General features: G+C 54.3%; 1 protein-coding gene across 1 annotated transcript; it reads right to left on the minus strand.

The window, feature by feature from the left end:
- PRR12 (proline rich 12) lies at positions 1-27484 on the minus strand. Its single transcript, XM_055310409.1, has 14 exons — positions 26936-27484; positions 25285-25397; positions 24119-24280; positions 20718-24034; positions 19519-20185; positions 16931-17346; positions 9349-9465; positions 8960-9093; positions 8203-8675; positions 3136-3261; positions 2941-3038; positions 1443-1589; positions 1227-1322; positions 1-968 (listed from the first exon to the last, which is right to left on the minus strand). Exons 1-14 carry the CDS (start codon positions 27019-27021, stop codon positions 822-824), a joined length of 6099 nt encoding a protein of 2032 aa, XP_055166384.1. The 5' UTR covers positions 27022-27484; the 3' UTR covers positions 1-821.
- Positions 27485-27593: the final 109 nt, after the last annotated feature.

A 27593-nucleotide genomic window follows, 5' to 3' on the forward strand; every position in this document is an offset into this window, starting at 1 on the left:
TAAAGTGTTTGCTGTTGGGTTTTCGTTTGGCTGGTTGTGTGTACACAGTGTATACAAGTTGAGTTGTACAGAAGCCCAAGAAAGAGCAAGAGACAGAGGGTGGTCGGGAGGTAGGAGCAGAGGGGTTAGAGAGAGAGGGGCAGGGGAGAAAAGACGGATAAAAAATAGAACCACATCCAGACGACAAGGGGATAGGACGGTGGGGGGCAGACACAGACGATCGCAGTAGAAAAGGAGTGGGAGGGCCAAAGGGAGGGGACCCCCTCCACCTCCCCAGCCCCCCGCCCCAGGTATGTACAATAAATAAGATTAAAAATAATTAACAAGATGCGTCTTCCCCCCTCCCACCCGATGCCGAATGCCCTGGGGAGGGAATGGCCTTTAGCAAAGATCTTGGCCTGTGAGGGGGGGGTTGGGGGAGAGGGGGTCCCCCAGCTCTCTGAAGCCACCCCACCCCCCCTCAACCATACATAGACTTTTCCTATACATTATGTACAAGGTGGAGGGGGCGGGGCTGTGGCCGTGGAGGGGGGATCAGGGCGAGATGGGGAGGGAAACCGTTACTAAATAGACATTTATACATATATATAAATAATTTCTCTGTACACCGGACAGGGGGAGGCTGGGGAGGGAGTGGAAGGAGCGCAGGAGAGGGGAGGAGTCGAACTTTGAACCCTGCCCTGTGGGGGCAGCATGGACACACCCTGACCAATGACGCCCCCCTTCCCTGGCGACAGGGGCCTAGGGGTTAGCTCCTGAGGACACAGTTCTGTCCCAATTCTCTGTTCATGGAAGCGGTGGCTCCCCCAGGCTGGGAAGGGTCACCCGCAGCGGCTATGGGCCTGTGCTTGGGCCAGCAGGTCGCTGAAGGAGTCGAAGAGCTGTTCCAGCCATGGCTGGTTCCGCATGCACTGCTGGACCACCTCCTCCTGACCCAGGTCCTCAGCACCGCCCTCGATGGCCAGGGTCTGCAGGGCAGTAAACAGAGCTGGGGCAAGTGGCTACCAGGGCCTGGGGAGTCTAGGGATCAATATTCCAGGGAAAGGGGGCTGGGAGCTAAACTCTTGGGTCTGGGGGAGGAGGAGGCTGCGGGCCTGGGCTCCTGAGTGTGACAGAGGAAAGGCTGCGGGGACTGGACCCTTGCTTTGAGGGAGGAGGGGCTACGGGCTCAGGCCCCTGGGTCCAGGGCAGAGTCCCAGGGTGACGCATGCTAGAGATGGGCTTACCTGGTCCCGGCAGCGCAGGAAAGTGTGGTACTTATAGTGGTGAAGTGAGTGGTAGAGCGTGTAGTATCCTGACTTGTCCAGCTCAACTTTGAACTCCTGGACAGATGGAGCAGAGAAGCCTCACCCCACTGTCCAGCATAGGACAGCCCTCCCCTACCCCCATCGCCCCCTACACCACCCCCGTCGCCCACACTGTCCGCCCATTCCCGGCCCCACCTGGGCTCGGACCACACTCCTCTTGAGCTTGCTGAGCGTCTTGCGGTTGTAGGGTTCCCCAGCTGGCCGCAGCCGCACAGCCCCCTCCTCAGGGGAGCCCTCCCCACTCTGCTCCACTTGTAGCTGGGGGAACGTGTGCAGGGCGTCCTGTGGGAAGACGACCGGTCAGTGGGACGTCCCCCTGGACCCACACACTCCAAATCCACCACTCAGTTCTCAGATTACCAAATGATCAGATACCTCAGTTTCCCTCAGGCTACAAATCAGGAGATACTTGGGAATCTCAGACTCTCAGGCAGAGGAGCCTCAGACTGTCTCATGACCCCTATAATATGCTTTGTGACTCAGCCCAAGATTCTCAGAGAGCCCTAATATTCCACCCAGGATTCTCAGCCCCAGCTTAACATCCTATTCAAAACTTTGAAAGATAGCCTAAAATCCAGAATCCCCAGTGCCAGGCTGACAATCTCAGAATTCTAAACCATCCCATAATTTCTCAGATTCATCCTGATACTCTTTTTTTTTTTCTCTCTCTCTCTTTTTTTTTAGATTTTATTTATTCATGAGAGACAGAGAGACAGAGAGACAGAGAGAGAGAGGCAGAGGCAGAGAGAGAAGCAGGCTCCATGCAGGGAGCCGGACACAGGACTCAATCCCAAGTCTCCAGGATCAGGCCCTGGGCCGAAGGCGGTGCTAAACCGCTGAGCCACTGGGGCTGCCCTCATCCTGATAGTCTACCACAGAAATGTGAACCCTAGGATGACATCCCACCCAGACCTCTCAGAACCAGACTCACTCTCAATCCCTGGATTCTCAGTTATCCCAACATCTCACCCAGAGTTCTAGAACCAGATGGATATTTTATCCCATGTTGTCTGAGAGACTAACATCCCACCAAGAATTTTCTGAGTCAGCCTAAAATCCATCCCGGAATTCCCAGAGCCAGACCAAAATCCATCTGGAAACTTTAAGCCTAGATTCACATTCCATCCCAGAATTCTGTTGCCCTCACACTCTACCTTCTAATTCTCAGCACCACACAACAGTCCCCATCAGAATTTTCAAAGCTGCCCAAATATTCCATTCCAGAATCCTGGGCCATTCCAGAAAGGAAATTTTACGGATGACTTAATACTGAAGCCTGAGATGTTAAAAAGCCCATTCTACGACAGGGAAGCCATCAAAATCCACTTGCCCCTGCCCCCCAGCAAGGCCTCATCCAGCTATTTTCTGTAAACTTGTGCTCTGTAAACTCTGCTGGACCTTCCTAGCTGCCACCCTCTCCCCCCGAGACCTCTTCACATCCACCAAATCCCCTCCATGTAGGTGTGCAAGGGTGCTGGGAATCAACTTTGCTCCTGGCCAAGCCCAATCCTTCCAGTGGTTGCCCCCTCCAGGACCTGATGCTCTGAGAGGACCTCCCTGGCTGACTTATACCCATCTCTCCCATCTCTGACCACTGGGCCCCAGACCCCTCCAGCCCAGACCCCACAAGCACCTGCAGGGCTGGGCTCAGCGACAGCCGCTTCAGGACTTTCTTCTTGTGCTCATTCAGGAGGCCGTCAATCTTCCGCATGGGTGGCAGGTACAGCTCGTCTGAAAGACCAGGAGGGGCATCAGAAGAGCTGAAGCCCTGCAATGCATGGGGGCCAAGGAGGAGTAGGGGACCTTCCTTCCCCAGGCCTCAGCTCACCATGTGTGTCCTCCAGGGCCTGAATCATGTCTGGGTCGAGAGCTGTGCTCACCAACATCTCCACGTAGCTCCGGTACATCTCCCGCATCGCCCGGGTCTTCAGCAGACGCCCGGGTACCGCCCGCTCTGGGGGGAGAGATGGGACATGAGCTCATTATTCCAAGTCCATCTGAGTGAACGGGTGGCAGATGGTGTTCTAAGTACCAGGGCTGGAGAGAAATCGCTGCTCAGGGAGCTCTGAGTCCACAGGAGAAGACAAACAAGTACCAGTGCGATATGCTGTAATGGAGAGTCACAGGCATTGATTGTAATGAGTTTGGCCTGGCAATCCAGGGGAGGCTGGTTCAAGGTCACACAAGAGCTAAGTCTTAACTGATAGGAAAGAGCATTCCAGGCCAGTGAACTTCACGTTTGACTAGTTCAACGTAGCTTCAGTAAAGTCTAAAGAAGCAGCATAATTGGTTTCCAAACCAGTGAATACACTCAGAGAGAGCAGATCACAAAGAGCAAGACTGAGGGAGGAGGTGGGAGGTGAGAGGTGAGACTGCACAGGTCCATGTAGGTCAGACCACACAGAGCCTCCAACATGAGGTGGAGAGGATGGGGGCTTTTGCGGTGGGTACCAGGGAGCCATGGGAGAGCTATGAGGAGGAGAGGAGCAAGGGTTAAGTGTAAAAAGATGCCTCTGAGACTATGTAAGGGACGGATCAGAAGGATACCAGAGGCCAGTGTAATGGAACACAATAGGAAAGGATAAGGATGGGGGTGCCTGGGCCTCTCAGTTGGTTAAGCATCTGCCTCCAGTTTAGGTCATGATCCCAGGGTCCTGGGATCTAGCATTGAGTCAGGCTCCCTGCTAAAACTTCCTCTCGCTCTGCCTGCCGCTCCCCCTGGTTGTGCACAATCTCTGTCAAGGAAATAAATAAATCTTGGGGATGCCTGAGTGGCTCAGTCGGTTCAGCGTCAGCCTTCGGTTCAGGTCATGATCTGTCTCCTGCAATACAGCCCCACATCAGGCTCCCTGATCAGCAGGGAGCCTGCCTCTCCTCCTCTCTCTACCTCTCCCCTCTGCTTGTTTTCTCTCTCTCTCTCTCTCTCTCTCACTCAAATAAATAAAAAATATCTTTAAAAATAAAAAAAATAAAAAAATAAAATAAAAAAATAAAAAATAAAAAAATAGGGCAGCCCCAGTGGCCCAGCGGTTTAGCGCCTGCCTTTGGCCCAGGGTGTGATCCTGAGGCCCTGGGATCGGGTCCCACGTCGGGCTCCCTGCATGGAGCCTGCTTCTCCCTCTGCCTGTGTCTCTGCCTCTCTCTCTCTCTCTCTCTGTCATGAATGAATAAATAATATCTTTAATAAATAAATAAATAAATAGATAAATAAATAAATAAATAAATCTTTTTCTAAAAAAAAAGGATAAGGAAGTAGCAGGACCATAAGGGACAGGATCCAGAGATCGACGAGCAGGAAGATAGGAGGGCCAGTGTCTGACAGGGACTGTGGGAAAGAGCAGAGAGCTGGGGACAGTCAGGGCATGGGGAGGGCGCAGAGCCGGGGACTTCTCAGCTGTGGAGGTGAGGGAGCAAAAGCCTTATGCCTAGCGATCTGGTCTGCTGAGTAGTCAGTGGGGCTGGCCCTGAGGACAAAGTAGGACAAGAAACTCAGTGGGATCTAGAGCGAGGGCTAAGGGAAAGAAACTAGTGAGGCTCACTGGGAAGCTGAGACTGCCAAGTGAGAGGTGAAGCCACAAGGCCAAGGTCAGGACATGAGGGATGAGGGACACTCACACAAAACCCAAGAAGGAGCATCAGGGAGAAAAGAGAAGCAGAACAGCCATGAACGGCCCTAAAACATCCCCTAGGAAGAGGCCTGAGAAATATCCATTTGACTTATCCTCACAGAGGGTCCTTGGTGACAGCCATTTGCAGGGGCCAGAGTGACCACTTGTCAGTGGCAATCACACCCCACCAGGCCTTGGCCCAAACCCTCATATGGCTCATGTCTGGCTCAGGGTAAAATTCTTCCAGTGGGACCACAAAGCCCCAGGCCTCTTGTCCCTCCAAGATCTGGTCCTGTTCTTCCTCTGCCCTCACTTCTCACCCTCTCCTCTTACTCACTTGCTCCAGCCACTGGCCTCCTTCCTGATCCCCAGACACACCCAGCCTGGAATGTTCTCTCTCCCAGTCACCCAACCCCAACCCTGTTGCACTCAGATCTCTGCTCCAGTGTCATTTCCAGAAGCCTTCCCCAACTCCCCCACCCCCTGAAAACATCACCCTCTATACCACCTGGACCCTATTCACCAGAAATGCTTTTTCTTAACTGCATTTAAGACTGGCCAGCCTTACGCTGATAATTTTTCACATTGTTTTGTGTTCTTGTTACATAACATGTTTATCTGATAGACTCCCCCAGCTAGACTGTAAGCTCCCAGGAGGATACATATTTTTGCTTATTCTGTTCACTGCTGGAACCTCGTTCATGGCATGAAGTAGGTACTCAATAAATATGTACTGAAAGGGCTCACAGAGCCAAATGGGAGCAGACAAGAGGAAGAGAGAGGAAAGTCATTACAACGTCTTTCTAGAACTTCTGTCATGAATAAAAGAAAGGAGAAAGCAACAGCTAATGGCACATGGAGGGTCACTGCTCTCAGACAACCAAAAGGGTTAGTTCTGAGGGCTCCTGGGCTGAATGAAGGCTTTAGGACATCCAGGCATGAATCATGCTCATCCTGCCCTAGAAGAGCTCCTGGTTGAATGGGCTAAGGGCAGACAGACTCAGACCCATATTGACCCTTGGTAGGGTAACAGCTCCCATAAGAAGATGGGGTTCAGGGACACCTAAGTGGCTCAGTAGTTGAGCGTCTGCCTTTGGCTCAGGGGGTGATCCCCACCCAGGGATCGAGTTCCATATCCGGCGTCTCGCAGGGAGCCTGCTTATCCCTCTGCCTATGTCTCTGCCTCTCTGTCTCTCATGAATAAAAAGATTTTATTTATTCATGAGAGAAAGAGACAGAGAGAGAGAGAGAGGCAGAGACACAGGCAGAGGGAGAAGCAGGCTCCATTCCATGCAGGGAGCCCGATGTGGGACTCAATCCCGGGTCCCCAGGATCAGGCCCTGGACTGAAGGCAGAGTTAAACTGCTGAGCCACCCAGGCTGCCCAAATAAATAAAATCTTTTTTTTTAATAGACTCTTTTTTTTTTAAGATTTTATTTATTTATTCATGAGAGACACACACAGAGAGAGAGAGGCAGAGACACAGGCAGAGGGAGAAGCAGGCTCCACACAGGGAGCCCGATGTGGGACTCGATCCTCCGTCTCAAGGATCAGGCCCTGGGCTGAAGGTGGCGCCAAACTGCTAAGTCACCTGGGCTGCCCAATAAATAAAATCTTAAAAAAAAAAAAAAAGAAAATACAATGTGGTCTATCCACAAAGTGGGATATTATTCAGCCAAAACAAAGGAAGGAGGCCCTGATACTTCTCAAATGGATGAACCTAAAATATGTTATGCTAAGTGAAAGAAGCCAATCACAAAAGACTATATGTTGTATGATTCGCTTACTCATAGTGTCCAAAACAGGTAAATCCACAGAGATTGTAAATGACAGGTCACTTAGGGCTGGGGGGAGGGGAGTATGGGGAGTGATACCCAATGGATGATACATGTTTTTTTTCTTTTTTGATACATGGTTTCTTTTTGGGGTATTGAAGTGTTCTAAAATTGACTGCCAAAATGGATAGATAACTCTAGGACTCTACTAAAAGCCACTGATGGGATGCCTGGGTGGCCCAGCGGTTTAGCGCCGCCTTTGGCCCAAGGCATGATCCTGGAAACCCAGGATCGAGTCCCACATCGGGCTCCCTGTATGGAGCCTGCTTCTCCCTCTGCCTGTGTCTCTGTCTCTCTCTCTGTGTGTCTCTCATGAATAAATAAAAATCTTTTTAAAAAATTAATTAATTAAAATTTAATTAATTAAGTAAAAAACCACTGAATTTTATGTTGTAAGCAAGGTGAACTACACAGCATGTTAATTAAACTTAACTTTGTAAATCACTTAAGAAATAGAAAAGAAAATTGAGGGCCAGAGAAGCAAAGACCTGCAAATCTGGGCCTTTCTAAATCACCTCCCTTGTGGCACCTTCAGGACCTGCCTTTAAGGGCTTCCATCTGGCCAGATTTAGCATCTGCCTGCCCAGTTAAAAGACTACATTTCCCAGGCTCCCTTGCAGCCAGGTGTGGTCATGTGACCAAGTTATGTTCAATGGGACAGGAGAAACAGGATATGAGCCACTCCCAGACCTGGTGACTTAAAAGAAAGGTCCAGCCATTCCCTGGCCCCTGGGTCCCTTCCCACTGGACTCAGGGACTGCGGCTTTGGGCCTGCTGGGCTGCCTTGGACCAGGTGCTTGAGGACAGCACGCTGGGGGAAGACAGAGCAACAAGAAGAAAGAAACCTGGGACCCTGGACAACCTGGAGAAAATGCTCTTATTTCTAGGAAACCACTACTTACACTTACATTAGGGGTTTGATGGAAAGAGAACTCTCTCGCTCTCATTTGACTGCCTTCATGCTTAGTCCCCATTAAAAGAGCTACCCCTGGGGCACCTGGGTGGCTCAGTCAGTTGGGAGCCCGGCTCTCCACTTCAGCTGGAGTTGTGATCCCAGGGTCTCAGCGTTGTGAGATGGTGCCCATGCTCAGGGGGGAGTCTACTTTTCCCCCTCCCTTTGCCCCTCCCCACTGTTCATGTTCCCTTTCTCTCTCTTAATTAAGTAAAATCTTTTTAAAAAGAATTTAAAAAATAAGAAATAACAGCATCTACTCTGTAGCCCTGCTATAAACATTACACAAGTTAATTTGGGTAAAGAACTTAGAGAAGATGCCCACCCCAGCTAGGGCCATATGATTGACAGTATTATTATTTTAATTTACCAATTTCGGTTGCTATCTCACCAACACTGCCAGGAAGCCTGTGGACTGCACTTACCCACACCTCCTCCTGATGCCCCGGGTTCCCTTCCCCATGCTTCCCCACCTGCCCTGTGGTTGCCCAGAGCCTCACCGTCCTCGCTGGGTGCTCCTGGGGATGACTCTGAGTCCGAGGAGCTACCTGGTGGGCCCCCGCCTGCCGAGGCATTGCCTGCAGCCTCCTTCAGCCACTTCTTCCTCTTCTTGGGGGGCGGCTCAGCCTTCACCTTGGTGGGCCGGGCCTTGGGCAGCCGGGAGGTGGCAGGCTGTCCCGCAGTGAGGCTCCGCTCAGGCCGAGTCTGCCGCCCACCTGTGCTCCGCTCACCCCGCAGTGGCCGCTCCCCACGGGTCACCCGCTCCTTCTCCTTCTCCTTGTCGACAGGCCGCGGCGGAGATGGCTTCTCAGGAGCAGGGGGCTCGGGCACAGCCGTCTCGGGTGTCTGCTCTGGGGGCTTCTCACTTATTGTCTTATCGGGAGTCTCTGGCTTAGGAGGTGGTGCTGGGGCCTTGGGAGGAGGTGCAGAGCTGCCCCCAGCAGACGTGGGGCCCTTGGCCTGCCCGGAGCGTCTGGAAGGGGACACAGGAGGGACAGCAAGCAGTCAGCAGCCCTAAGAAGCCCACCTTCTCCTCCTGAGATCCCCATCTAGCCCACAGCTCTGAGCACAGAACCAGCCTGACTTCCTGCCCTTTGTTTCTGCTGAGTGTCTGTCTCCCCCAGCCCCAGACCTGCGTCTTTCTGTTCCCCACACCCTGTGTCCGCTCTGTGGGCTTCTACTTTGTCTCTGGAAGGTTCCAGCCCACTCTGTGCCTGTTCACCCTGCACACCACCTGCCCCACAGCCCCCACAGTACCTGACAGGCACTGGGGGTCGGTGCCAGGGTTTCCGAGCACAGACCCTCACATAATCCTTCTTGTTGACGTTTTCCAGGAACTTTACATAAAGGCGCTGATACCGGTTTTTCGCGTCCCCAAAGTACCCCAAATACTATGGAGAGAAAGAGGTACATGAAGAATACCTTCATCCATCGCAGCCAGGCAGGCCGATAGATACCTAAGATTCCCCCCAACCCCACCCCGACCTCGGACAGCAGCTGCCAGAACCTGCTGGAGGTAGAAACTCCCTTCTGGATGCCCCCTAGACTAGGGGTGAATCACAGCCATGCATGATGGGGGACCCTGGGCTTTTGGCCACCACTCCCTCTAGGCTTCCCCCAGTCCTTATGACTCCCTGCAGGCTTACGTTACTGGTAGCACAAAACTGCCGCTGCCCGTCCTTGATCTCTGGAGTGAATTTCTGCAGCAGGGCTTTCTGCACTCGCCAGATGGGTGGGGGCTCCCGCCCCGTCTGCAATGCCAGCTGAGGAGGGGTGCAGTGAGGCCAGCAAGGTCAGCCCTCATTCCTGCCCTTCCCGCCCCCAGTTCCAGATCCGAGGTCCCCCTTTCGCTATCCTCTTAGAGAAAAGGCATTCTCATGAACAAATATCAATGAATACTAGCAGGCACATATCTTCTGGCCCTATGATGTTCTCAGTCCCAGGGAGGCCGCTGGCATCTGGCCAAGTCCTCCCGTGGCTTACCCAGTGCTCTCAAATAAGCCGTGTGTTCTTGTGCTACCAAGTTTTAGTTATCACAACTTTACGGCACCAGGCCTCTGTGGTGCTTTAAAGTAATGACAGCTCCTGAGCACCCAGCCACCATTTTCCAGATACTGCACTGGACCCCAGGGACAGTGGGGACAGTGGTGAATGAGATTGACATCGCCTTGGCCAAGGTCTCTGTTACAGAGACAAGACAGACAAGCAAATAAAACAGGGTGAGGTTGTGGCTTGTGCCAAGAATAGGCAGGTGACAATTTATCCGAGACCACTTATTTCATCTACCTCTCTACAACTAGGCTTGCACAGTGATATGAGGCTCCCACATCTCCATTCCAACACTCAGATAACCTCCCCACCCTGAGAGACTTGTGTGACCCCCAGCTGGACACCGGAAACTGAAGGATATGGGACAGACCCCACGTCTAATCTGGGGAGCAAGGGGAGTAGCAGGAGAGCCAGACAAGGCACAATGACATCCCAGGTAATGGGCACGCTAACAGCAGACCCCCAGACACTACCGAAGCCTCAAAGAAGGACCTCAGATGCAATCTGAATCCAAGAATGCTTCCTAGAAGATGTGACATCTGAGTAAGTCCTGGAAGGACAATATCTTCTGTGAGGGGGCTAAGGAATGACAAAGGACAACACAGTAAATCGTGTGACAGAGGCATCTGGGTGGCTCAGTCAGATGAGCATCCTGGTTTTGGCTCAGATCATGATCTCTGAGTCATGAAATCAAGCCCCACATCGGGCTCAACACTCAGTGCAGGGCAGCCCCGGGGGTGCAGCGGTTTAGCACCGCCTGCAGCCCAGGGCGTGATCTGGAGACCCTGGATCGAGTCCCACGTCAGGCTCTCTGCATGGAGCCTGCTTCTCCCTCTGCCTCTGTCTCTGCCTCTCTCTCTCTCTGCATCTCTATGAATAAATAAATAAAATCTTAAAAAAAAAAAAACAACAGTGCAGAGTTGGCTTATCCCTCCCTCTGCTCTTCCTCCCACTCCCCCCATGCAGTCTCTCTCTCATGAATGAATGAATGAATTAACTAATTAAATCTTAAAAACAAAAAAGATGCAGCAAGAAATGTGTACCAGGTATTGTGATAACCTACAGGTGAATGAAAGTTACTCCTGGCATTCAAGGAAATTACATTCAAGTGATAAACAGGATTCAGATGACAATTCCAATTGACTGGTCATGGTTGAACACCAGGCTCAGCAGAAGTGCAGAGATCAATTAATGATGTCTGCCACTGGCAGCAGCTGTAACCCTGGGGTCTGTGTGCCAACTATCCACTGCCTACTCTTAGTTTGGGTCAGTTGTTTTCACATCCACAATTTTCTCTGTGTCCCTCAGATCAACGAGGGGAGTGAAAAGAAGGGATTACAATAACCTGATGACAATGAGGTCTAAAAAGGTTCTTGGTTTGCGTTTCAAGAGGCAGGATGAGACAGTGTTGTAGGTGCCCTGGCTCCAAGTCCTTTCCTCCAGGCCACCATACGGTTCCCAGTCCTCCCTCCTGGTGACCTTAGGGAGCCAGGTCAGAGGCCCAAGGATTGAGAAATTCCTTTCAGACCACATCCTGCTCTGCTCCGAAACCTTCCAAGGCCCCTAGTACAGACTCTACAGTCTGACACAGTGAGACTTTGCCTCAGTTTCCTTTCTCTTCTCCTGCCCCTGCCCGGCAGGCCATCCAGACCCCTCCAAGTTCAGCAGATAAACCCCAGACTTTCTGATCCCTGGGTTTTTGCATATGCAGTGCTGCCTCCCCACAAAACGGGTGCTTTTTTCCATCTCAATGTTACTATGATCTTCCCCATTCTAGTCTCAGAAGCCTGTGAGAAAGCCTTCAGAGTATCTCTCCCAGCCAGGGGAGACCACCTCCACCCCTGTCTCCTCCCACTACCCAATTGGCCTCCTCTAAGGAACTGGCAGATTCTCTAGCTGTACTCAGGCCCCTTGGCTCACCACATCCCAACTGAACTTGGTGGTTTTCCCAAAACCACTCTTCCTCCCTGCCTCATCAGGCCCAACCTCTGGCATCATCCTTGTCTGATCTCCAACCAGGGCCAGTTAGTCCTCAGGCTGTCCCTCCCGCCTCTCCTGTCAATCATATCCTTGACCACACCCACTCCCCCTCACTAGGGAAGCTAAGCCGCCCACAGGGCCTGCCCCATGGAAGCCACAGCTGATTGGAGGAGATCTGACCAGACAGCCAATCAACAGGCAAATCACTAATCCCATCTTGGCCCCAAATGCTGAGCTGGACCAATCAGATTCTCTTCTGGGAATTTGAATTCTTGAGAACCAGAGACCAAGGGCAGTTAAGCAGCAGGATGTGAATGAGCTAGAAGCACTTAGTGGGATGGTAGTAAGAAAACTTTGGGGCACCTGGGTGGCTCAGTCGTTAAGCATTTGACTCTTGATCTTAGCTCAGGTCTTGATCTCAGGGTTCTGAGTTCAAGCCCTGCATTGGGCTACATGCTGGGTATGGAGCCTACTTTAAAAAAAAAAAAGGGATCCCTGGGTGGCGCAGCGGTTTGGCGCCTGCCTTTGACCCAGGGCGCGATCCTGGAGACCCGGGATCAAATCCCACGTCGGGCTCCCGGTGCATGGAGCCTGCTTCTCCCTCTGCCTGTGTCTCTGCCTCTCTCTCTCTCTCTGTCTGTGACTATCATAAATAAATAAAAATTTAAAAAAAAAAAAAAGCTTCATGGTCCATTAACACGGGAGGAAGTCAGTACCACAGGACTGCAGTGGTAGACTGCAATCAGACCTAGACACCTCCCCAGCCACCTCCCTGCTGGCCAGGGGCCCAAGCAGCTGCCAGCTTTCTGCCTTGAAAGAGGACTTTCAAGCAGGCGTCCATTGATCTCACCCCAGCATGACCTGGCACCTGCTCATCTTCCCAGACTCAGTGCTCACCATCCAGCCACTCAACCTCTTGAATCCCTACACATCACAAGTACACCGTGTTTTTGTTCACAACACAAACTTTGGACGCTGTTCCCTCCACCTGAACTGCCCTCCCTCTACTTTTCTCCACCCAACAACCTCTTACACACTACATCCTGCTAAATCTTCTCCATCTCCAAGAACTGGGAGTTAATATTATAAGTCCCATTTTATAGATGAGGAAGCTGAAGCAGAGAGGAGACTAGCCTTGCGCTAATTCGGCTGCCTTGAATATGTTCCAGGAGTATAAAATAAATATACACAGAATTTCAAAGACTTGATATGCAAAGAATGTAAAACATCTCATTAGCTTTTTCTTGTTGATTACATGCTCAAATGACTGTTTCAAATAAGCTGTGTTAAAGAAAATACACTGCTGTAGCTAATCTCCCCCATTTTTAAACTTTTTTTATTCTCTTATTCTTTTGGTCTTTTAAGAAGTCTCCACGCCCAATGTGGGGCTTGAACTCAGGACCCTGAGATCAAGAGTTGTGTCTCTACCAACTGAGCCAGCCAGGCGCCCCTGACTTTTTAAACACGGATACAAGAAAGTTCAAAATGATGTATACAGCTCATGATGTTTCTATTTAACTACCACTGTTCTAGAACCAACTATGACCTATTGCCCATTTTCACAGATCTATAAGCTAATAACAGTTCCTAATTTTTAAAGGATTATAAAAACAAAGCAAGAATATGTAGCAGAGACCCTGTGACCAGTAAAGCTTAAAATATTGACTAGCTGGCCCTTAAAAGAAAAAATTCACAAGTTTTGCAGAGATGAACAACCAAAGCAATGCTTATAGGACACCCACTATGTGCCACCCAAGGTTCCTCGGAGCACTCAACAAGCTTTAACGTCTGGATCCTCCTGTTACCTGAGGGAGGTACTAATATGATCACCCCCATTTTGTAAATAAGGAAATTCAATGATCAGGAAGGGTCGACACCAGCCCAGAGACAGCAGGGATTTAATCCAGTCAGGTTAACACCAAAACTGGGCTCTTGGTAACAATGCCACCAGCCTGCCCTGACCCCAAGCACACAAACGAGACTTCGATGTGTACAGGAGCAATTCAGGCCTGGGGCTGTGTTTTCCCCCCATTGTAATACATACTCGTGTTGTATTTTAAGCATCTGAGTCCTTGCCCCGGCCTTGTGCCAGCTGGGAGGTGGTGTCAGATAGCTGTGGCTCCAATCCCAGTTCAGCACCCACCAGCCGAGTGAGTCCCTCTCTCTGGACGTGAATTTCCTCATCTGTAAAAGCCCTGTTCTTTTAGCCCAGTGCTGGGTGCCCAGCCACATCTGCCACTTCCATTGTCAATGTTTGATAGAATGTACACAGAGACGAACCCTTGGGTGGTTCAGTGGTTGAGCATCTGCATTTGGCTCAGGTCATGATCCCGGGGTCCTGGGATCGAGTCCCGCATCCCTCCCTCCCAGGAGGGAGACTACTTCTCCCTCTGCCTATGTCTCTGACTCTCTCTCTCTGTCTCTCAAAATAAATAAATAAAATCTTTTTTTTTAATTTTTTTAAAGAATGTATAGAGAAAGGCTAAATCTGGTGCCTAGAGCCCAGGATCCTGGGGCCAACAGGTCCTGAGCCATGAAAGTCTAGGAAGGCTACTTTAGCTCTCTGCACCTCAGTTTCCTTCCCAGTAAAATGGGAAGAGTAATCCCTATCACTAAAGGTGATTATAAAGATAAAATTTAGGGATGCCTGAGTGGTTCAGTCAGTTAAGCCTCTGCCTTCCGCTCATGTCATGATTGCGGGGTCCTGGGATTAAGCTCCACGTTGGGCTTCCAGCTCAGCAGGGAGCCCGCTTCTCCTTCTCCCTCTACACCCCCCGCCACTGCTCTCTCTCTACTTACATGAGAGTGCGTACCCGTGTATGCTCATGCTTTCTCTTTCTCAAATAAATAAAATCTTACAAGAAATAAATAAAAACTTGGAGACAGCAGTGAATGTTGCACAACAATGCGAATACACTTAATGCCACTGAATGATACATTTAAAAATGGTCAGAATGATAAATTTCAGGGTGTGTAAAGGGTTACTACAATTAAAGTAAAAAAAGGAGGGGAGCACCTGGGTGGCTCGATTGGTAGGGCATGCGACTCTCTTTTATCTCTTTCTTTTTTTAAAGATTTTATTTATTTATTCATGAGAGACACACACACACACACACACAGAGGCAGAGACACAGGCAGAGGGAGAAGCAGGCTCCATGCAGGGAGCCCAACACAAGACTCAATCCAGAACCCCAGGATCATGCCCTGAGCCAACCACTGAGCCACCCAGGTGTCCCTAAATTTTTTTTAATTAATTTTAAAAAGTTAAGAAAGAAAGAAAGAAAGAAAGAAAGAAAGAAAGAAAGAAAGAAAGAAAGAAAAGAAAGAAAGAAAGGAGAAAAGAAAAAGAAAAGATCAAACCCAATTCTGACTGTGATGTGTCCCAAATCCTGTCTTGGGGAGTTGGAAGCTGTTCTTATCGTTGCTGTTCATTCAGTATCTTCCTCTCTCGTCCCAGTTGATGATACAGCCTCAGAAGTCACAAAGTTAAAATGAAACAACATGGGACGCAAGAGTGGCACAATCAGTTAAGCGTCTGACTCTTAGTTTTGGCTCAGGTCATGATCTCAGGGTCGTGTGATTAAGCCTGGCATCAATGCTGAGCACAGAGCCTACTTGAGATTTTTTTCCTCACTCTCCCTCTGCCCCTCACTGCTGTGCACTCTCTCTCCCACTCTCTCTAAAATAAAGACTTTTTCCCCTGTCTCCCTCCAAAAAGGAAATAATGTACACAAGATATACTATGGGAGTGAGAAGGACCATTAGGGATACAGAAGGAGGGACCAGGGAGTCTTGTGATTGCTGCATGGGGTATTTGGAACATGTCTATTCACCCTAGCATTTCACTTGGTAATTCCCTAATATACCTTTTACCAGTTTTCTTTTGGGTGAAGCAACCACCATGCGAAAAAAATGACAAGGTACGGATAACAATACATGATGTCTGGAACTGGTAGGGTAAGGCAGGGGGCAGAATGTGCCAGAACAACGAAGCAGGACTAGCCACAGAGGTGACGATGGTGGAAGCTAAGTAATGGATACAGACAGTCCTATTATTCTATTTGCTCTGCTTTTTCTACAATAAGACAGCGATTAAACATCGTATAGTAAAAGACACATTAAGTTCATGTCACAGAACATACCAAGTAACAAAGCATAACAACAGTTGTTAACCTTATAATATCCATCTCATGATACCTCCATCTGAAGAAACAATACCCAAAAATAAATTAAACATGATAATGTATTTCAAGGGCCAAACATGTTCCTGGCCCACAGTCAATACCCAATCCACAACCATGACTAATATAAAGAAAGGCCCTAGTCTTTGGTGTCACCATAAAGGTGACAATGGCTTGCCCACCTACCATGCACTCGCTCAGCTTTGTGTTTTGGGAGACACACCTGATGCCACCTACCCTGTGCTATGCTATTAATCCTCTGATCCAAATCTATCTGTCCAATGAACCAAGTACAGCAGAGGTCAGCAAACTTTTTCTGTAATGGAGCAGATCAGATTTTTGGGTTGGTGGGTCAGCTAGGCTCTGCCTAAATTACCTCACTCTGCCATCGCATGGGAAAAGCAGCCCTACAAGATTTTAAATGCATGGGCATGAATTGTGTGCCAATAAAACTTTATTTATAAAAATAGTGCCTGGATTCAGCCCAGGAAGGCCACAATTTGCCAACCCTTGGAGTAGAGAGAGTAACTGGATGCAAAGAATGGGCTGATCTGCAAAAAGAGTTTAAGATGTGGCCTGATAGTCTCAAATCCTTGGCTACTAAATTTCCAGATTATGCGTGTGTACGTGTATCCACAGATACATTTTATCAATGCTTCATGTTTCACCATTATTCCATATACTGCAAAGTAGTCTCCTTCTCTTGGCTGGTGGGCTTACATTACAAGCTTCACTGCAACCAGCACCTGCCTTGTTCTTTACTGGAACCCCAGCACCCAGAATATCTGTAATACATGCTAAAATGCAGTTTTCTTACAGGACCTACCCCCGCCCCCCAATCTCCGAGCCTCGCGCATGCTCTGCACGTTCCAGCCCCATCAGCCTGCGAATTCAGGAGGGGTTCCTCTGCCAGCACCGGGCCTCCATCAGATGGAGCACCTGATGGCAGGTGCTCCATCACCCGCCCCCCTCCGGCCGCCACGGGGTCCCGGTTTCAGACTGGGCGCAGAGGACTCACCTTGAGCGAAGGGATGTCTTCGGCGCGGATGACGAACTCGTCTCGCTCCCGGAAGATGCCCTCCCCGCCGCTCTCGCCAGCCTCCTCGTCGGTCTCCCCGCACACCGCCGCCGTTTCCTGCTTCTTGGCCAGGTGCAGGGGCCGGGCGTCGGGCGGCTCCGGCTCGTCGGGGGACGGGGCTGCGGGCTCCTCCGGCACGACGGCGGGGGCGGGGGCGGCGGTAGCCGGCGGGGGTGGCGGTGGGGCCGGAGGCGAGGGCAGGGGCGGTGGGGCTGGCGGTGAGCTGGGGACCGGGGCCACCAGCGGGGGCGGCGAGGGCAGGGCTGGCGGAGGGGGTGGCGGGGGCGGCGGTAGCGGCTGTGGCGTCGGGGCAGGGGGCGGCGAGGGTGGTGGCTTCTCCTCCAGCAGCGGGGGCTCTGGCGGGGGGGGGTGGGGGGCGGGGGAAGCGAGAGGGACGTCAGGGCAGACCCCCACAGTGAGGTCCCCGAGGCCCCAAGGTTTGCGGTCAATGTCAATCAGTGTCTGCTCCCAGCCCTTTCGGGCTCCTCTCTTCTCCAGGGCCCCAACATAGTCCTCTTACTGTTCTGCACCCCCGCATCCCTTTGGATCAACCGGAGTTGTTTTCCTTCAACTCACACCCCAACACCCATCTGTGCTTCCAATGCCGCTCAGTCCCTTCTTACTCTTCTGCTGTTGCACTTGGTCCTATCAAAGCTCATGTCTGACCCTGATCACCTGTCCCATCCCCCCCCTTTTTTTGAAGATTTTTAAAATAATCTCTACACCCAACGTGGGATGCGAACCTACAACCCCCTAGATCAAGAGTAGCATGCTCCACGGACTGAGCCAGCCAGGCTCTGTAGCCTTCCCAGACTTTTCATACCCACTTTTGTCCCCAGACAGCCACAGGAAGCCCATGTTCCCTTAACTTCTTTCTCCAATGTCCTAATAAGCCTCCCTACCCAGATATGGTGCTCTGCCCTCCCCATCTTTTCCTCACCTCCACATACTGTCCTCTTCTGTCCCTTACTGTGGTCTAATACCATGACTTGATGTCCCTCCATCAAAATCAGTTGTCCCTCATCCCACCACATCCTTCAACTGTGTCCCACCCCAGTCTATCTCCCCCTTGTTGCCCCAAGTCCCTCCAAAGCTCCCTGCCCTGCCCTGGCTCCTAGTCTCCGAGTGCCATTAACCATTCCTAGCACCTCTTCTCCTGTCCCTCAATGTCCCTTTCTATGTCAGTAGCCCCTCAACTCACCCAAAACCCTTCTGCTGTGTCAACGTCCCTCCCTGAGACCCCTTCCCAGCTCCAGTGGTAATTCTGAGTCCCTGTAACCTGGAAACCTGTGCCTGATGTCCAGTTTAGTCCTGGAACACCTCCTAGATGCTTCAAAGCCCTTGCTGACGCTCCCCTCCAATTTTTATCTTCCCTCCCAATTCCCCAATCATTCCCTCTGCGCCTCTACCTCCCCATTTCCTGCACAGGGGTCTTGTCCTCCTCCATCCAAGATCTTCTCTGCCCTTTCCTTCGACCACTCTCTACTCTAGGCTTCATTTATGCCCTCTGCTTCCCATAAACTCCCCATGAGTTTTTCGACCACTCTCTACTCTAGGCTTCATTTATGCCCTCTGCTTCCCATAAACTCCCCATGGGTTTTATTAACATGCCCCTCTAACGCCTTAAAGTACCTCCTAACTTCTAAAAGCGCTTCTTCAAATAAAAAATAAAAAAATAAACGCTTCTTCTCCATCCCAGTGTTCTTAGCTATGAGCCTTACTGACCCTTCCAAGGTTCTTATACCCAATGCTCGCTCCCATTTCAGCAAATCCTGATACTCTGTTCAGAAGCCCCTAGCATTTCTTACTGCTGCCCTGACTCCTCCCTTCAGCTCGCACCCTCTGGCTTCCTTGCTCCCCATTTTCCACTTTCTACAATCTCCTAGAAGTCCTCTCCATTCCCTAGAACATCTTGGAGCCCTCAAGCCCCCTCATTAACTGCCTCAAACACCCTTCTCCTAATCGATGCCTCTATTCCATGCCCATCAAAGAACATTAAGGTTTGTCCAAAGGCTCTCTCAGGACAGCATCCAGACCCTGCTGTACCCCCAGCCTTTCCCTCCTACCGCCACAAAAGACCCCTACTAATTAATGTTCCAGTCTCTCCTTAAACTATCCTCCTCCCCAAGTCTCTCCCTACAGCCCCCAATCTTTTTGCCATTTAATGTACCTCTCTCAACCCTAGCTCCTTCTCAGGCCCCATATCACCTGCTGGTTTTACAAGCTCTCTCAGCACCATGTTATCCACCTGTCCCCATCACTTAACCTGCTCTGTCTGCCAGCATTCTCCAGATCCCACCTCAGGGCACCTTAGCCCACTTAGCATCTGTGGGCAAATTAGAAAATGATGCCTTTCTCAAAATACTTGTTTGCCCTTAATTGGCAAATTACCTTTGTAAACACAAAACGACTTCATCTACAACGTGAATGATGCCTCTTAAACAATGCACAACCTGCACAACTGTACCCAGCAGCCTCAATAACAGTAAAGCCCTGGCCTGGCCCCAAAGTGTCTTCCCAGAGCTCACCGGGTGTGCCATTGCTGCTGGCACTAGGGAGCCCCGGGAGAGGGGGGGGGCCTGGCACCACAGCTTCAGTTGCCAAGGAGGGCACATCTGGGGTGGAAGTGTCCTTAGGCCCAGCGAGGGGTGGGTCGTCAAGCGCAGAGATGGCTGAGGAGATGCTCTCCTGCAGGTCCCGGTTCTTGGCCACGGAGTCTTCTTCGTCCGAGGAGAAGGAGGGCAGTGTCTCCAGGTTGCGTTTCAGCTCCTCATCCAGCCGCTTGCAGGGCGAAGGGCAGCCCAGCCCAAGCCCCTCGCTCTCAGCCGCCTCCAGCGCACCTCCCAGCCCAAAGGCGCCAGCAGGAGGTGGGTGTGGCACAGTGGGGGCAGCAGGAGGCTGCGGCTGCAGGCCCCGGGCTGGCACTGAGGGCGGCACGCTCTTGGGGGGGCTGAGTGGGGGCGTCAGGCCGGCCTGGTAGAGTGGTGGATGACGCTTGCCTGACTTGAGGAAGTCCAGGAAGGAGGCCATGAAACCGGACTTCATCTCTGGCTGCTTCTCCTCCACCTCCTTGATCTTGGCCTCGATCTTCTCCCGTGTCAGGCTGGAGTCCAGGCTGTTGTGGTCAGTGCCAGAGACGGCATCGCCGGATGAGGCTCCCAGGCCCTCGCCGGCCTTCGGCACGGACAGCTTGATCTAGATGTTGGGGCAGAAGGAAGTCAGGATCCACTACAGTGGGGTCCCCGAGTCCCCTCCCTGCTCAGAGCCAGAGCACAGGACCCAAACCCTTACTTAAGACCTAGGTCAAATTCACACTTTCAGCCTGTGGAGCCCCACAATTCGAGCCCACAGACCCCTTCCCTTACGTTCCAGCAGGATAGGACTGGAATTCCTCCCTCAGCACTCACTGATCCTTCTGCTTCCAGCCCAGGAATTCAGCCTCCAGACTCTCCTCCCACAAAACCCACAGATCCAGAAACCTGCAATCGCTAGTCATTCAAGACCTAGAACCTAAGGCCCAAGCCCCAAAACCCTGTGCCTCCCTCTAAAACCCCTAAGTCTCAATTCTCAGAGCTCTCCAATGGCAGGAGCCTCGAATCCCAGCCCTCGGCTTCATATCCTCAAAGATTCAGGAATATAAACCACAGCCCCCACTGCACCCAAGGAGTGTGGCCCCAGGCCTTTGCTATCTCTAAATCTTAGCCACCCTGACCCCAATCCCCCTCACCTTAAGTGGTTTCAGGGGCTCCAGCCGTGTGCCCCCTGCCTCCTCAGGCTTTCTGCCCCGGCCCCGGCCCCGGCCCCGAGGTTTCTTGGCCCCATCAGCGGGCGTGGAGGCTGAGGCTGGCCCTGCAGTGGTAGGGACCTCCAGAGGGCGGATCCGGGGCCTCCCCCGGGGCCGGGGTGGGCCATCACGCTTAGCCTTTGTGGGCTTGCGGCCACGGCGCCTGGGACCATCAGGGCCTGGGTTGGGTGGACAGAAGTCGATGTCACCCAGGGGTGAGAGGGCCGGGCGGGAGCGACAGCTGGACACCAGGTCAGGCAGGCGCCGAGGGTTGAGGCGGATGTCAGCGGGCACATCGGCCTTGTCCTCATCCGCCTCAAACTCGTACTCCTGGGCATACAGCTTCTTGGGTGTCTGGAAGGGTGGGTCACGGCGCCGTAGCAGGTGGAAGGAGGACGTCTTGAGCAGCTTCTTTGGCTTGGTAGAGCAGAAGATGGGCGAGGTCAGGCCTCCCTTGGGCTCTGAGGCAGGCGGCGGCGGCGGAGGGGGTGGCGGGGGCGGAGGGGCCGCCTGGTGTGGCCCACTCTGGATCAGGCCCAGAGGCTCGGCATTGACTGTGGAGGGCAGCTCAGGTGGTTTGTTGGGGTCCAGGCCCAGGCCTGGCGTCTCAGGCCCAGCTCCAGATGCCCGACTGGGGCAGTAGGGCCCATAGGGGTCATAGGCAGGGGGGCCTGGAGGCGGCCCAGTACCCGCCTTGGGATCACCCTCGTCCTCAGGTGGCCCTGCCTTGCCATAGTCATCCGCTGCCCCACCGCCAAACATCTCCTCCATGGTGGGAAAGAAGCTGCGCTCCTCATCTTGGAGCAAGGAGTCAGGAAAACAGATGGACGTGAGTGGCACAAAGCGGGGAGCCTTGGTGCCCTGCGGGCTGGGGCTGCGATAGGCACCTGAGGGATCCTTGCCCTCGGTATTAGGTGGGCCTACGCCAGTGTCACCAGGCCCCGGGGGCAGCGGCTCCAGGGCCCCAAGCAATTCCTGCATGGCTCCTGGTGGCTCCAGACTCTCCTCAGGTCGCAGGCGGGGGCTGGGGGCACCAGGCTCCAGGCCGTGGCTTCGGAGATGGGCCTCAAGCTGGAGGGGCATGGGTGGCGGGGGTGGGGGCGGTGGCGGTGGCGGCTGGGGGGCCCCGTCACGGGTGGCTGGCTCAAGGAGATGAACACCAACTTTGGGGGCACTGGGAGAGGGGCTGGGGGCGTGGCTGAGGACCGAGGGGAGCAATTGCGGGGGAGGAGGAGGAGGCAGCACCAGTGGGAGGTCAGGGCCCCCAGCCTCCAGGAGGAGGCTGTGGGGTGTGGGCTGGGCAGGCTGAGCTGTGGGAGGTGGGGGTGGTGGGCTCTTTTGGAGAAAGGCCCCCAGCTCCTTGGCACCTGCCCCATAGTGGACAACTGAGGTGGCCAGCCCCTCTGGGGTCTCACCGCCCCGTTCTGGCCCCTTCTTCTTCTCCTTCAGCCTCCCCAGGCCCAGCTCCAGGGCTGCTGTGGCACCCTCATCGAGGCTGGCACTAGTACGGATGACACTCTGCAGGTGATACCTCTGGGGGTCTTCCTTGGCCAGCTCATAGGGTGTGCCTGGTGGCCCCCCGGCCCCACCACTACCCCCAAGTCCCTTGGAGGCATCCGTTGCCCCATCTTCACCCACCAGGCCGTCTGCCCCTGAGGTCCGCGGGGGGCTCGGTGCCTGCAGGAGATGCTGGATGAGGAATTCCTCATCTTCTGTGCGCTCGGCAGGAGGCCCTCCGGGGCCAGCCAGCAGCTCCGAGCCATCCCCTTTGCCTTTGTAGCCACCTGCTCCGGCTGTGTAGCTGCCGGCTCCCGGAGGCGCCAGGAATGGGGCTGAGGCCAGGACGGAACTCAGGTACTTGCCAGGGGCTCCTGGAGAGCCGACTCCAGGCGGGCGGCCGGGGGCAGGCGGTGACTGAAGTGGGCGGATGATGTGAGAAGGGCTGGCCTCTCCACCACCCCCCAGTGAGCTGGGCCCCCAGCCACCACCATGACCCGAGAGCGCTGGGGAATGGCCAGTACTGTAGCTGAGCGAGGGGCTGGCTGTGGGCAGCCCTTGGGAGTGGGCAGCTGGCCCTGGGTATGGCTCACCCTGAACCCCATACAGCTGCCCCTGCAGCTGATCCGGGGAGTAGCTCTGACACGTGGCTAGGCCAGGAGGCGGCGGACCACTGGGAGGCTGTGGGGGCCCCCCTGAGTAGCTAGGGCCTTTGCTCAAGTCCTGTGCTTGACCCCCTCCAAACCCTTGCCCATAGGCCTGGGGTCCTAGAAGCCCTTGGGGCTGACCAGGGGAATAGGCTTGGCCCCCTGCCCCACCAGCCCCAGAGGCCTTCCCAGTGGCATAGGCTGCTGCCGGTCCACCCAGACTCTGGCATTTGGGTGTGGCAGTTGAACGGGGTGGTGGGGGCCTGTTGGCACCGCCCGCAGCTGCTCCATAACCGCCTTTGCCCGTCTTGTAACCGGGCGACTGAATGATGGGACGGTAACCTCCACCACCACCTCCTGCTCCACCTCCTCCAGCAGCCTCAGGGCCCGCAGCCCGGCCCGAAGCCCCAGCCGTAGCCCCACTGGGCCCAGCCTTGCTAGGCTCACCAGCACCGGGGGAGGGCTCCCCACCACCCAGGGGGCTGCAGGCCAGGTTAGCCCTGTGGCCCATGGAGGGATAGCTGCCTCCACAGCTCAGGTAGTGCTGGAGGGCATGGGCTGGTGGCGGGGGCGGTGGGGGCTGGGCACTGGCTGGCCGCTGGTAGTGCTTGATGACGGTGTCCTGGCGGGGCAGGGCCCGTTCGGGCGGCGGGGGGCCTGGGGCAGCACCCGAGAAGTTGTACAGCTGTGGGGAGGACTGTTCGGCAGCGGCGGCAGCAGCAGAAGAGGAAGCCAGCAGATTGAACTGAGTCGGGAGGTGGCGGGGAGGTGGAGGGGGGTCTGGGGGGCCGGGGCGGTAAGGAGGGGTCTGGGCCGGACCAAGACCTGCGGGCCCCAGGACACCGCCCCCTGCCAGGCGCTCGAAGCCCAGCGAGGATGGCACTGTGGGTGCCTGTGAGGGCTTCAGGTGCAACACATCATGAGGGGACAGGAGCCCATTAGCTGGGGGACTGAACGGGGGGTCTTGGAGGCTGAGGGATGAGGGTACTGGGAAGGGGCGGCTGCCGAAGGAAGCCGGGTGCTGGTAGGCTGACAGGGCAGAAGAGGATGGAAAGGTGCTGGAACCCGGCAGGGCGCCTGAAATGAAGAGCTCCGTGGGGCCTGGCGTGTGCATGGCTGGGGATGATGAAAAAGACCATAGGTCAGGGTGGACTACATGCCAGCCCCACCCTGGTCCTTCTGGGCCGACGCTGGGCTTACCTGTTTGCCAGGAAGGACTGCGGAACTGGGAGAGGAGAGAGGAGGCAGAGGGGCCAGGCTGGGGGCCCCGGGACTCCAGGGCTGAGATGAGGTTCATGACGGAGGCGTCTGGCCCTGCTGACCCTGCGTGGTGGAGGCCAGTGTCGAATAGTCCAGAGAGGCCTGGCCAAGGACAAGGGGGTAGAGTCAGCTAAGTGGGCTGTCAGGCACAATTGAAAGGGAAAAGGAAGAGGTCAAAAGCAAGTTGGGTCAGGGCAAAGAAGTAAAGGGGGGAGATTCAAAGAGGATAAAGTGAACACAGCCAAGCTAAGGAAACAGGGCCGGGGACAATGAGGGAAAAGGCAGCCAAGAAGCAGGATGAAGTGCACTCCAATAGTAAAGGAGCCCAGGAGAGGAAAGGTAGGCAGAGAAGTACAAAAAAACAGAATCGAAGGAAGTGGGTGCAACAGGACAGAGTTCTTATGGGGGGCGGGGGAGACACAAAAGGATGTGGGCAATTCTAGTAAGGAAGGGGAAAGGATGGGGTAACCGGGGCCGCTTAGAGGGACCCGTGGACAGGCAGAAAGGGGTTGAGTCAAAGTAGGAGGATGGGGGGGGGAATTAAAAATTGGAAGGAGAAAAGGGAAGGAGCCACTCAGTAAAGTTAAAGATCAAATGGGACAATATAATCTTGCAGGCTCACCCAGGAAGAAGGGAACCAATCAGAAGCGAAAGAGGTAAGGACTACAGGGGTTAAGAACTGATGGGGAGGGTAAATCTAGGGGAAAAAGGGGGGGTGGTCCAAAGACTTACAACCAATCAGCAAAAAAGGAATCAGGAAGAACGAATTCAGAGAACCAAGGAGCCAAGAGGATGGGCAAATCCAGAGGGAAAGGATTGGGGTGGGATAGATAGGAGGAAAAGCCTGGAAGAGAAGGTGGGATTTGGGGGCTGAGGGGGACAGGGCCAATTGGAGAGAAAGAGGCGGGGCCAGAGACAAGGGTGGACGAATCCAGCGTGAAATTAAGCAGGGACCAGCAGCCTCAGAGGCAGCCAATCAGAGGAGAGGCAGTAAGGGGCGGGACAAGACGCAGGGCACGGCCAATTAGGAGGGGTGGAACTTTCAGGAGCCAACCAGCTGCCTCGGAGGGAGGGCCAGCCCAGGCGGGGCAGGACGGGGGCCGTACCTGCCGGGTGGTGGTTGGTGGCATAGCTTTGCAGTGGGTGGGGGGCCGCGTAGGCCTGGCGGTGTAAGATGTCGGTCTCGGGGTGCGAGGTCCTGGAGCTGCCATAGACCAAGCTGGGGGGAAGGGAGAGATGTTAGGGTGTCCTCCGAAGCTACCCTAGGAGAAGGGAACTCAGCAAATCCCCCGGGGTGTTGGGGGTAAATCTTCCAGCTGACTGGGGGTTATCCTAAGGAACTTTGGACCCTAAAGGAAAGAAGGCAAGGCAATCGGGGTACCCAACGAAAAGAGCAATGAAACATTCCCCACTCGAGTCCCCCATAAATAGAGCCAGAGAGTCTCACGTTTACAAACAGCCAAGCACAGCGACGAGACAAACAAGAGGGTGAAGAGTCAGAGGAAGTGCCTCAAGTTTAAAATGTGAAAGGTATGGACCTCCTACCGAGCCCACCCCCTGCCCCATGACACAAGGCCCTAGGGTCAACTTGAGAGGTGCATAAGGACGTCCACTCTACTGCAGACACGTGGGAACACATGGCCCTGAACCTCACAGAGTGGTGCAAACTGAGTTTGGAGCAGGAGATAGGCTGTTCCCCAAACTGCTGGGATGGGGGTTGGGGAAGGGATAGGACTAAGGGAAAGTACCAGGTACAAGTGCGAACATGAACAACGTCCATCCCCTGGGGTTGAGGTTCAAATGCATGGGCCCTCGCAAAGCCAGGTATGTATGCAAACGACTATCCAGCTCACCCGTGGGGAAGGAAACATACAGAGCGGTAAGTCCCAAATGGAAAATCCTAACACATGTGGGGTCATGCCCAGCCACGGTAGGAAACCCAGGGGGCGGGGGAGGGGTAGGGGACAGGTGAAGAGTGAGGGCAGGACATAAACAGCAAGAAAGGGATTGATTCGCAGGTGAGCAGCCTACCAACTAAACACAAACAGGGCCCACGCTCACACACACAACCACACACCAGGGAAACATCTGAATCTTCCCATGCAACGGCCCCAATTCATGGCTCGGACTCAAGAGGTCAAGTACTCCACTCCCCGCCATCAGCTAGGATTCTCTGCCTTTGGGGGTGGGGGAGCTAAAGGGGGTGTGTCTCAGATTCCAGGACCCCCCCTTACACACACAGAACCCCAGCTTGGGAAGGGGGCGGGGCCCCGTGCCCACTCTGCGCGCGGAATTTCGGGGGGGGCCGAGTTGCGCGGCCTCGCGCAGTCCCGGAACAATAGGACGGGAGGGGGGGTGCCCCCCAGGTCTGCGTTCTAATTCTCCTTTCCATCCCACCTTTGCAAGAGCGGAGCCCCCGGCGCAGGGACGAGGGATCAGCAAGCCGGGAATCCAAGGATGGGGGGAAATCCAGGCCTTGCTTCGCCAGTCCCTCCCACCTTCCCAGGGCCTTTCCGTCCGAAATTGTTTTGCACCCCCATTTTCCCGCTGCATCTCTCCCTTTGCATGCCGGAGCTGGCTTTGGCGGAGTTTGCAATTTGCAAACTGGGGCGGCGGCGTTGTTGCAAACCGAGGAAGGCCGCTCCCTTGCAAGCCGGAGGGGAGTTTGCGATGCACGCGTCGCCAGGCGGGCCAGGCCCGGCCCGGCTGGGCCCCCACCCCTTGGCCCCTTCCTCCAGGCCACCCTCGGCTCCTTACCTAGCTTTCGCTGACCTCTCGTAACTCCATCCCGCCCCGGCGCCGAGCGGGTCCCCGAAGCCGGCGCTGGGGTAGTTCCTGTCCATGAATTGGCCGCGGTGGAAATTGGGGGGAGGGGGAGGGAGGGAGGGAGGGAGGGGGCGCGCGCGCGCTCTCCTCCACCGCCGCTCCCTCCGCTGCTGCTTTTTTTTCCCCTCTCTCTCTCTCTCTCTCTCTTTCTCTTTTTCTTTGCAGCCGCCGAAAGGCCCGGGAAGGCCCCGGGCTGGGGAGGGAGGGGGCAGGGGCGGAGGGGCGGGCAAGGGAGGGGGTGCAGCCGCCGAGCCAAGGAGGGGGGAAGGGGGGTTCCCCCTGGAGGGAAAGGGGGGTAGGAGGGACCCCGCTGTCTCCGCCTTTGCCCCGGCGCTTGCAAGAGAGAAGGGAGGGCGCGCGCTCAGGAGGGGGCGTCCCGGGCGGCCCCGGGGTGGGTGCGGGCGCTGGGTGCTCGCTCTCTCGCCGCCGCCGCCGCCGCCTCCTCCTCCTCTGCGCTCACGGTGCAGCCATCTTTGCACAAGGCGGCTGGGGGAGGGGGGAGGGGAAGGGGGGGCGGGCGGCGGGGTGTCTGGCTGCGCTCCGCTTCCTCCCACAATCCCGTGCAAATGCAAAAAAAAAAAAAGAGAGA

The sequence above is a fragment of the Nyctereutes procyonoides genome, unplaced genomic scaffold (assembly GCF_905146905.1).
Source record: "Nyctereutes procyonoides isolate TBG_1078 unplaced genomic scaffold, NYPRO_anot_genome, whole genome shotgun sequence".
NCBI classification, from domain to species: Eukaryota; Metazoa; Chordata; class Mammalia; order Carnivora; family Canidae; genus Nyctereutes; species Nyctereutes procyonoides.